Here is an 11,813-nt window from a genome sequence, read left to right as displayed (position 1 = left end):
TGCAAGCAGGGCAGACTAGAAAAACAACTAGCCTGCAGTGAGGTTCGAACTCACGACCTCCGGTGAAGCCGGGACCGTCGCTCTACCAACTGAGCTACACAGGCTCAGAGAGGAACAAGTCGAGAAACAACCATACGCCAATGCTTGCTCACTCTGTTAGTACAAGCAACTTCATATTGAAGGGGATTCACAGTACCATATTATTCATACAATGAAACATACCTTCTGAAGCTGCTTTTTGACCAACGATTATGGCTTACATATCGTAGTACATCACTAATCAATGATCGACAGATTCGGTGAATCTGCAATGGCTTTCAGTGTACTATTGATATGTAAGCCGTAATCGTTGGTCAAAAAGCAGCTTCAGAAGGGCTAGATCTCAGTTGTTAACACTCATATGTGTGTACATATGTTTCATTGTGTATATATACAAACAGTTTAGAAAAAGGTAAAAAAAAGTATGAAATGCAACCTATTGACAACTAGTTTTTTAGGATTATATTAATGCCTGTTTTAAGACTTGTTTACAATCTAAACATATGTTCAAATATATTTGTTAACAACATATAATTGGGTTAGAAAAGGTAAAACTGCTATATATGCAGGCTATAAGGTAATTCGAAAAAATAAACAGTGAAACGGACTCCAGGTATATACAATATGGCAGGATTCAGCAAATACTTTTCTACTGGCCTACATTTTTTGGCATTGTGTCATCATAAAGAAGCCCACTTTCCCCAGGAGCACTGTAGATGTCTTCATCTGAATCATCAGAAAATCCCACTTGATACTCTGTATTGAGAGAGAATTATATGGTTTTAAAACTGTTTTGAACCCCAGCTTTGTACAGCTTTTCATTTTATGTTAACTCCTAATGACTCCAAATAAATATATGATACGGTTGTTAATACAAAATTAAAGTTTATCCAAAAAAAAAACTTGTCTGTTTCAGGGCATTTTACCTCGTATTGTTCCATCCTGAAATGCCTTTGGTTGATAGGACAAATTGCCTTGAATGTTGTCAGTGTCATGAGTTGGATCTTCTGCAACAACATTTTCCTGCCTGTTCGGCTCTTCCCTTTCTTCCAAACCCTCCCTGACTTGACCTCCATTGCTGCTTATTTCCTCATCCGGCTGTTCCATGTTCTCTTCCTCCTCCCCATTCAGCTGTTCCCGGTCTTCTCTCTCCACCCTGGCTTGCTCTTCTACATGCCGCCCATCCTCCCCAACCTGTCGTTCTATAGCTTCTGTTCCCTCCCCAAACACTCCTATTGCATGTGGCTCATTTTGAACAATGCCCCTCTGTCTTAAAGGAACTTGACATAAAACATCATCATGGTTTGATGAGGAAGGCAGCATGGGCTTGCCTTTGCCTAAAAATACAAGTTTTTTTTTAAAACTTTGAATTTATTCTTTATCTTTGCAAATTATTATTTTATAGGTGTGTATGACTGTTACAAATATCAAACATTGATTGCAAAGTACCACAGCATATTAGTTGCCAAAAAATATATGTTTGTTTAGAAAATATAGCAGGGAATGTTAACTAGATCAGGGCTTATCAACTGGTTTGTCCAAAAAAAAATGTAGCAACAAATATGTAAGCCCATAGCTTATATGGGTAAAAGGCACATTTTCAGACCTTCATCTAAAATAAGAAAAGCAAAACCGTAATTTGCATATTTGACTGGTAATGTATTAAATAGTCACCTTTTAAAATTGGTAAACAACTTACAACTCAGTAATTGAAGTATTTATTGACAAGAGAATCATGTGAACCCTGTTGATACTTTACTATGAAGCTTAATGGTCCATGGCAACATAGTTTAGAAGCCCTGAACTAGATGAACACATAAAATATAACAAACTTACCAAAACAGGTTTCAAACACTGATTTTAACATCTTTGGCACCGCTAGCACCGATAAGCCTGATATAAAAGCACCTAAAGAAATAGAAATCCAGATTAATCATAATACAAATAAATATTTGATTTTATATGAAATTTTTACCTTTTACATGTTCATTGGTAACAGGATTAATGGTTGTCTCCATGTGAAGCTCAAAGCGTGCATCGCCTTAAAAAAATTGTATTAGTAGATTGCTGCAAACATTAGTTGCATATCCACAGTATAACAAATAGGAAAATTAATCAAAACACAGCTCCTCTGGCAGTTATATTTCCTCTCCAACGTTTTGGCAACCGATTCAGGTTGCCTTCTTTAGGGTAAATGATGTCGAACTAGTTGTTTAATAAATATTACATCTGGCAACAGCAGTTTACGATAAGATAAATATTTAAACATATAACATTTTCTAACCGTTTGTTTCCCTGTTAAAATTCGCAAAAAAATCACAGTCAACTTCATGGTTTGAACTGTCGTATAACTTCTTATTTGGGGACCAATTGTTTTGTGCTTTCTTGCAGCTGTAAATGGTAATCACAAGATATGTATGGGAAATTTAACTGGAGGTTTATATTAAAAGGAACTAAAGGATATTCAACTTGTATTACGGCAAGATTGGTTTGGGTTTCATTTCCAAGGAATTTAAGCCATTATAAGGCAAAAGTGAGATCAGACATATATAATATCAATTAATTTACAACATATACAATAAATAAGAAAAGTTCTGTCGTATATTAAGGTGAGCATAAATGTGCACGACTTGTTTGATAAACAAAAAGAATAACCAACTTTGGTCTTAAATACACTGCTCTAGGATGAGAAAACATGTAAGGCTCATCCTTAATTGACACAACTTTAACGATAGTTGGCTGTTTAGTTATACTTAAAATATATACACATACCAAAAACACTGTGTTATATCTGCGACACCGGTGTAGTACAGTCCACTAAAGGCCATTGCATCAGCAGTAGTAGAAGAACCAAACCAAGTCTCCTGATTAAAAGTTAATCGTCTTGCTTGCTGATCAGCCATTCTGTTTTCATCTTTTGAATTCACCTCAGACAACAAGTGTCCTGTTTGTGTCATTGATTCCACCAAAGAGTTATAAATTCCCTGTTAAATGAGCATATAGAGAGATCTGTTTTCAGGCAGATTAGTTAATTTTATAAGTAATAATTAAATTACAAAAATTGAACAGATGCCATTATATGTATAAAATAAGATAATGTAAAAAAATTACAAATTTTACATAAAGTATGTTCGAACATCAGTCGATTTTTTACAGTATTAAGATTCCGAATAGCATAACTCACTTATAGTAGAAGTTAAAACTTACAGTGAAGTATGAGGTTGTATTATTTTGAATATTATTAGCAGCTGAACTGTCATCAGATCTATCCATGTGATGTTCACCTACAAATTGCAAGCAAATGTAGACACTAAATAATACAGAAAACGATAACAAACAAATTATGTATTTATTTAACTATTTTATTTGCATTTAGGCAAAACACAAACTTTATTAAAAATAATTTTGTTGTAATGTATGTCTTTGATTGTTGTTCTAACTTTAACTCATTTAATAATGTGGACTAACCATTGTTGGAAAGTATGGTGCTAAAGAATGTTCCGGTGCCATCATTTTGCAACTACATAGAGAAAGGTGTTTTATTATGCTACATAGAATATTTGATGTAGCATCAAAAAATATGGATATTTTGTGGTGTATGTAATCTAGTTTTTGTTGTTGGTGTTATACAGCCTCAGTATACATGTATGTCATAGTTTCAAATTTTGTGTAAATTACTATTTTATTTAGCATATGTTATAGCTTTACAATACACATCCAAAATTAAAGTCAAATATAATACAACACATGATTTAGTATTTCAGGACTTTTAAAATGAGAAACCTACATTTTGAAACTTATGAAACAGCATTTTAAATCTCAGCATTCTTCAGGAGGCCACTAGCATACAGTAATTTAATTATAAGCCCATTAAACTAGAATTCGAGGTTTAGGTTTTGACTTCAGACAACCCCCTTGTGATGCTTCATGACATCCAAAACATGAACAATTAAGGGTGTGGAGAGGGGACATGAAGAGTTTAGAGCTGATGGAAGGGTGCACTGTAGAGCGCACAATTAATTACCGACTAAGAGCTTTTGTGTTTACGGTGCAATTTACGCTGTATCGGCTTATGCCACAGATTTATTGTCTACTCGCACCAAAGTGTAAAGTGCTTACTGGCTTGCATTTTCTCTGTGCGCACAGGGATTTGTGTACTTAAGACCGCATTCCGCTTGTAAACGATCTCTTCTTTGTTATCGATTTGTGCCGTCGACAGCTTTGATTTTTGCAAGTAGCATCTCCTAAATGCTAACTTGTCGACTGACTATAGTTTGAAACTGGTGTTCGTTTATCAACTATTACAATTCTAATAACCTGAACGTCTTGTTGGCTAACAAGTTAACGAGCGCAACTTAAAATTGGAGTCAGGAATTCAACAAACTAAACTCGTGCCCCACAGCACCACTTATGAAAAGTTAAGAACCACCTATATAAAGTGAAAACAGCAATATGCGGTAGCATTGAACCAGTTTGGAAAGTATGGCAAGTGCACCGGCGATTTTTTTCAACAAACTAGACCTGCACCCAAATAAAGGAATATGCATCCGATTTTCTTATACGTTATAAGAGAGGGTTGCAATTTTGACCCAAGTTCCACCCGGTCACCCCAATTTTTTGACCGTGCACATTTAGGATCTCGTTAAAATCTGCCATACTTTCCAGATAAGCTTATGAAAGGTTAAGAACTGCTGATTTAAAGGCTAACATATTATCTACATTCTTACCATCATTTGGATATTACTTAGGATTGTCAGTCGCAATCAAGCACTGTACATTTATTGAATTTTAAACTACAAATTTTGGTCTTGTTTTTGAAGTAACCAGCAATTTACAACAACCTACTGGAAAAAACAAACCCTAAAAATTAATTATGCATAGTTTTAAATGTTAGACACAAACAAATTTTTGTGGAATGGTTATTTAATTACGTATTTGCAATTAATTTAATGTCGTTTTTACTTAGCATTGCTGCTGCAAACAAAGAAATAGGGTGATCTACTTTCTACAAAAACATAAAAACACCCAGTGGGAAAGTACCTAATTGTACTTTTTAGTCCTAAGTGCTTGGCTAAAGTTGTTTCTATATTATTTTGCACAAATTATTTTTTCAACATTTAATGAACATCGTTTTATATTGTTTTATGTTTTTGGATACTAATTATGCTTTTAGTAGCAAATACATTTATCATATAACATCCAAACAAACTGATTTTCGGTTTCCTAAGTTCTGTACTTAGTTTCATCTTTATGATTGATGTGCAACCAGAATCGTTTGTTTTCACCACTTGAATTCAGGCAGATTGTGTTATTCGAACAAAATTCTGATTAATTGAAAAACACAAGATTTAAATAAAATATTTATTTTCAAAGCTCCTCAAAACAAAGTTTATCATACAGCTGTTATTGAACCAAAAAAGGACAAACAACGTAAGAATAGAAAAGTATTTATGACAAAAAATCTCAATATTATCTTCAATTTTGATATAAAATTTTAAACAATTAATTGCTGATTCGCTGTTAATAATTTTGTCTCAAAACATGGTTCAATTTTCAATTGCAATAAAACGGGCCAAAATAGTGAGGGGGTAAATTGTATGTACCAAACGATTTATACTACATACTTTGAGGAAAGTAAAAACTGGTGAATAAACTATGGGTCAAGTCAATCAAGGCAACATTCCCAATGCATAACAAATATTTACATATGGGAAAATTATTTACAACTAAAAGAATGATTGTAATGTTGCAGTAACATTTGATAAATAAATATTGAAACTCAAAGACACTAATTTTTTTGTTTTGAACTAGGTCGTGGGTTAATTTAGTTGACATGGACAGTTGGACACTATATTATTTGGCCTACCAATCATACTTCACAAACTAAATTTTTATAAGAAATATAAAAAGTTCTACAGAATACAAAGCCAAATAAATACAGCAGATTAGTTAGAAAATATATCACAATGATCTATATAATTAACTATTTTGAAGAAGGTAACACAAATATAGTTAGTTAATTAGTTATTAACTACTATTTTGACATTCAATAAAGTCAGTAGCTACTTACTATTTCTTAAAATGTTAAAGTTTACTTTTTTCATATATTCAACCAAGTATATGAATAGGTTTTATTTACACATACATAAAATGTTTGCTACTATACATTCATAGTGCAATGCACACTTATTAATAATTTTGCTTTAGTTGCTTTGGCTTGGTTTCACCATCGTCCAAAGGAGCGCTGTAAATATCTTCGTCAGAGTCAGTGTCAGAATGCAAATAAGCTTGTGCTGAAAAGAAAAAACATTTTGCTATTAATAAGTTGGCCACAGCCACTTGAAAAAACATAAAGGTAAGTGTACCTGGACTTTGGATCTTTGCCAATGTTAAATATGTATGTTTAATATCAAACATCAACAATTTTGGACAAACATTCATTAGGCCACAAGAGTAAGATAAGCAGAAAAAAATATAGCAATACTTTGCAATATGGCCTGTAATTTATAGCTTTAAATTATATATTGACGATTTCCTATATGACAATGTTAACAACAAAAGTAGTTTTTTTTCTAATGAAACAAGATTTTTTTATACTTTATGTGTCTTATACATAGATTACCAGAATCAAAATTAATTTCCTAAAAAGCATGACAAGGCTGGATAAAAGAGTCTGTTATGAGGTTTGAACTCACGATCTTGGTCAAACTGGGATGACTGCTATAACACATGAGCTTAATACCTACTACAGCAATATTGTCTGCCACAGCCTGTTAGGATATAAAACTCAGTCTTAAGGTATCGGCAGTTCAACATAGCAAACATGGCTTTTTACAATGTTCGTAAATGTGCCTAATAAAAAAAAAGATATTTAAAGAAAACAATAAAAAAGATTAAAATTAAAATATGTTGCAGCATGACCAAAGTAAATAGAATATTTTGATTGTAACGGCGAGTCTAATGAATTCTGACAAACATTAGACAAATGTAGTTTGATAATAAATTGAAAAGCCCAAAGATCGTGTAGATCAGGGGTGACGAACACGTGGCCCGCGGGCCACAAGTGGCCCGCAAAGGAATTTTGTGTGGCCCGCAAAGCATTCGGGTGAGGACAAGGCAGTCTTAACTTTCTTTGACCCGCTTCTACTCTTTGCGATGTGATATTGTCTCACTGATATTCATTAAAATATGCCGAATTGCTTTTCGTAGGGGCATAGATAAATTACAAAGGGGGCGCGGCTAAAAAAAGGTTAAGAACCACTGGCGTATATCATGCAGGGATCGTAGAAACTGTTGTGTAAATCCACTCAGTAACCATCAATTCAGGATTCAACTGTTTATTCATTGTTGTGAAATAAAATATACTAATAATAATTAAAGTTAACACCATGAGCCTGAAAGCGGTGTGGCCCGCTTACTCAGCGGTAACTGACAAAGTGGCCCGCGACAGCAAATAGGTTCGTAATCCCTGGTGTAGATCAACATTCGTGAATAAGACGCTTCGATTCGAACTTGTATCATCTTCAGTTAATGTGACTGAGAAGTAATTCAAGTGTCACTTATAAAATGTGGGACACAATTGTTATCATTCTGAATTTCTGTATTCGGAGCACAATTGCATTCCACTCTTTATAATTGGGTTTCAATAGATTCCATTCACATAAACTGATGATGATAAAAGTTTGTATCGAAATATCAAGATGATAATAATCGACTTGATTTTGTTTTAGCTTTGCAACTCATTATCAAGCTACATTACAGATCTATGCATAGTGTCCATAAGACAAATGAATATACACTTTACCAAAATAAGCTTTTCGCTTGGCAAAGTTAACATCGGCTGGCATTATATTGGGTGGATTCGCTTGTGTGATTCCACTAGCTTTCTGCTTCTCTTTGTCGCCGACAACTTCCTCCTCTTGATTTCTCATCTCTTTTCCGACTTTCTCCCTCCTCTCTGCTACCAACTCCTCCTTATGCTCTTTAGGTGCTCCTCCATGAGCAGGAGTGGGTGCAGGAGTGAGAGCTGGAATCATCCCACCATACAGAGTGGCTAAAAGTTGGTGTAAGGTTTAGGTTGGTAATTAAAGGCAAGTAATGATTTAAATGAAACCAATGAATGAATAAACCTGAGGATGGGGGCATTAAATTAAGTTTTTATTGTGAAAGTCACAATGTTATTCAGCATATTGTTATAGCTTTACAATACATATCCAAATTTGAAGTCAAATATCTTACAACACATGATTTAACATTTTAGGTATTTCAAATTGAGAAACGTATGTGTACAAAATTTGTGACACTTATCATAAATAAAACAAAGTGATGATCTAAATAAAACTTAAAACCAATGTGAAAATATACCTAAATTTATTTTTTATTTTTACACCATTAGCAGGCGAAACACCTAACATAGAATCACATACAAATATTTAGCTTTAAAATTGAATGCAAACTTTGTCCACAAAAAAATGTGTTTTAATAAAATATACCTATGGTATTTTTTAAAAACACATTAACATACAAACACATACATTTAAATAATTTAATTTCTAAATTTAAATTTAATGCCAACTTTCGTTTACAGAAAATAAGGAATGTAAGTTTTCTTTTCAAAAACAACAAAATCGTTTTCTGTTTGTGTGAAATGTATATTCCTTTAAATATAATTTCCACACATTTTAGAAGCCACCAATTTAACAAAAATATTCAAGAGCAAAAAATGCAAATGTTTCATGCTAAATACAAAAGTGTATCAAGAATGTAAATCTCAGTGCAATGAATTTGTGCCAGTCTTTAAAACAACACAATAACATGACAATTTACACCATTCACTACTTACTTTGGTCGATTGAATTTATTGTGCTGTTAACAACAATAGTTTTATTAAGAAATGTACATATGAATTTAAATAATTTACCAATAACATAAAAAAATATGTCATGTAAAAATTTGTTTAACAAAAAATCTATAAAATTTATGGTAAAAAAGTAAACCTACCCATGACTGAAACAAATGATTCTCCAACTGCACGGATTCCATTGCTGATATGGCCAAGTCCACCACATAGAGGCACTAAACAAGCAATTTAGAAAAAGGATATAATCTAAGTTTTTTTTAATTTGATAAACAACCAAACTGCTTGGATGTGAAAACAAGGTTAACATGTACTTTTAATTTACTTTAATTTAATTGAAATTCAAGTTTATTCGTTGAGGTGGAATACACAGTTTGCTAATAATATTTTTAATACATAAATTGAATAAGTCATACTTACCATCTTGTTCATGATTTTGTGTTTGCTGACCAAATCCACTTTCAAAAGCTTTGTCTAAAAAAACACAGAAAAAATGTTAAATTTAAAGCTAACAATAGGACCTTTTGCAAAGCAAAGCATTTTATATATTTTTGGCAGTGTTAAAAGATAGATAAAAAATTTTAAGTAGTGTTAAAGATAGATAAACCAATAGCCACTTACAGTTTCTAATATTTTCAAACTCAGCATTGTAGATGCACCATGACTCATGATGCGATGGATCACAAATGTTTTTTCCATCAATCCAGTTGTTTTGCACCTTGTTACACCTTTAACAAAAAAACTTTTAGGTTAAAATATTTTACATTACTATTTAAAATTATAAAATCATTCAGATAAACCCAAAACTGAAATCAATACCGTAAGTATTTTGATTGAATGATCAATTTTATAACTTAACATTTCTGATTACGTTACTAATTTAATAGTGAATTGCTGAATACACTTTTGCAGCTGCATCTTTTGAAAAAAAAACAATCATGACCCTTTAAAATAATATTTTTACACAATTTTTAACGTATACATGTGACATAGCATTAGTGGTAAAATCCCATACCGGTGGCACTGAGTTATGTCCTTAACTCCGATGAAATAAAGACCACTATCGGCCATTGCATCTGCACATGGGGCAGTTACATACATACTCTCACTTGTGAAAGTATTTCGTCTCACGCGCATATCAAACATTGATGTTGAAATTTCAGATGATGGAGGTTGGGACGTAACATTGTGCAAATACTGTAAATTAAATGGATTTATTATCAACATTAAGACTTATAGCATTTATTGAGATGCCTTAAGCTCCTTGTATGGTAATCTTTTATTTTAAACAACACCGAACAGGACACATACAAACAATATTTTAATTCCAAATAGCAGTAATACAAATGCTTTTATCCATACAATAGCTAAACATGAGACCTTTGCACCTACAATCATTTACTTTGTTGTGGTAATAGTAAACTTTTATAGTGTAGTAAATTGTTATACTGTTTGCCTAATGTGTTTAAATAAGCTACACTTCCTTTCAAAATTAAAGCTAATACACTTTTATTTATAAACAAACTATTATTATAACCAATAAAAATATAATTGCTTTAAAACCTAGGTATATTATTGACAATAACGACAATTATTCTGCTAAACTGGTTGCCTAACATAGTGTTACAAAGCACAAAATTAAACAATTTTTTAATAAATTAGATGTTTTATCAATTGATTTTTTAAATATTAGAAACTTACTGAAAGTCCTGTGGGTTGTAAAAGGTGTTCCTCTGTAAAACATTAACAAGTAGATTGTTGTTTCACACAAAACAACAATACTTTTATATATTATTTGACACATTAAAAGTATTTTTTACCTTCCTCCACAAATGTAGCTGTTTGAAAGAAACTACCCTCTTCATTTTCCTAAAATTTTAAAACAAAAGAGATGAATGAAACTAATAATTTAATGGTAGTTTAACCAAGTAAAATAAAATAACTTTTATTCCAAATCAGTTTATATAAAATTTATTTCAATTTTTGAATATTTAGAATTTGAATCAATAAACTTGTTACCAATAAAAAAACCAGTTGTTTGTAAAAATAAATTATTGTTATTAACTTACCTCAGTCATTGTGAAGTATATGGTGAAGATATATAGATGAAAGATAAATCTACGTCTACTGGAAACGACTTAGTAAAAAAATCAGTTATATACAATAATTTTTTTATTATTATTTTAGTTAAACTAACATGGAGGACAAATCCCTGCTGATATAAAGCTTTGCAATGTTATACCTACAACTTTAAATGCTAATTTTATAGAGTACATAAAAACAAACACAAGAAACGACTTCAATTATAAAAGCTACACTTTCTTTCGATTACTGGAATTCTGCATAAATAGTATTAACTATTCTGGAATTTCAACAAATTAAATTAAAGCATTTGGCTAGTTTTATGGTATCGCAAAAAAAAAATTTTTTGGAATTGTTAGTTTTGGAGCTTTTGCTGTGACTTTCATAGTTGGTTGCCTAAAACTTATTGCTTATAAAGGCATTTGTGAGGCATTTAATGAACTATAGATTGAAAAGTTTGGCATGTGCGTGGAATATTCTTGGAAAATCATAGTGAAATGTGTTCATCCCAAGAAGGTGACCGAAGGTGCAAAACTTTATTGGCGCTTATGATTTTCTCATTTAAATTTTAGAAATAACTTCATTGCAGCTTGAAAACGTTATGGTAATGGATAACAACATACTTAGGTATGCCATGCACGATCCTGTAATGTAGCTTGAAAATATTTCAACCTAAAACACGTTAATATTTCTTCAGAGAACATTGCACAACTCTTGCGAAAGTGAAATTCACCAATAGGGAAATCCCCTATAAATTTTCCCTATTTGGTTCGTTCCGTTTTAGTAATAATGACCACTGCGGAAATGACCAGCTGAACATTTATCTTTAATTTTA

The 11,813-nt window shown here is 32.1% G+C and overlaps 2 protein-coding genes and 1 non-coding gene across 3 annotated transcripts; all 3 read right to left on the bottom strand.

Moving 5' to 3' along the window:
- Positions 1-29: 29 nt before the first annotated feature.
- Trnap-cgg (transfer RNA proline (anticodon CGG)) lies at positions 30-104 on the bottom strand. Its single transcript has one exon. It is a non-coding gene; the product is annotated as a tRNA-Pro (tRNA).
- A 242-nt stretch (positions 105-346) lies between these two features.
- Positions 347-4,995, bottom strand: LOC146138897 (uncharacterized). The gene is made up of 9 exons (XM_083394208.1): positions 4,767-4,995; positions 3,508-3,559; positions 3,247-3,323; positions 2,812-3,023; positions 2,324-2,430; positions 2,015-2,080; positions 1,876-1,947; positions 966-1,376; positions 347-795 (listed from the first exon to the last, which is right to left on the bottom strand). Exons 1-9 carry the CDS (start codon positions 4,770-4,772, stop codon positions 689-691), a joined length of 1,110 nt encoding a protein of 369 aa, XP_083250334.1. The 5' UTR covers positions 4,773-4,995; the 3' UTR covers positions 347-688.
- Positions 4,996-5,421: 426 nt separating this feature from the next.
- Positions 5,422-10,974, bottom strand: LOC146138896 (uncharacterized). The gene is made up of 7 exons (XM_083394729.1): positions 10,966-10,974; positions 9,912-10,093; positions 9,518-9,624; positions 9,317-9,370; positions 9,040-9,114; positions 7,844-8,092; positions 5,422-6,332 (listed from the first exon to the last, which is right to left on the bottom strand). Exons 1-7 carry the CDS (start codon positions 10,972-10,974, stop codon positions 6,229-6,231), a joined length of 780 nt encoding a protein of 259 aa, XP_083250855.1. The 3' UTR covers positions 5,422-6,228.
- Between the last annotated feature and the right edge of the window lie 839 nt (positions 10,975-11,813).

Source organism: Ascidiella aspersa, chromosome 7, assembly GCF_963924565.1.
Source record: "Ascidiella aspersa chromosome 7, kaAscAspe10.2, whole genome shotgun sequence".
In the NCBI taxonomy this organism is placed as follows: domain Eukaryota; kingdom Metazoa; phylum Chordata; class Ascidiacea; order Phlebobranchia; family Ascidiidae; genus Ascidiella; species Ascidiella aspersa.
Note: the sequence above shows the minus strand (reverse complement) of the source record. Positions and strands in the feature narration are given on the sequence as shown.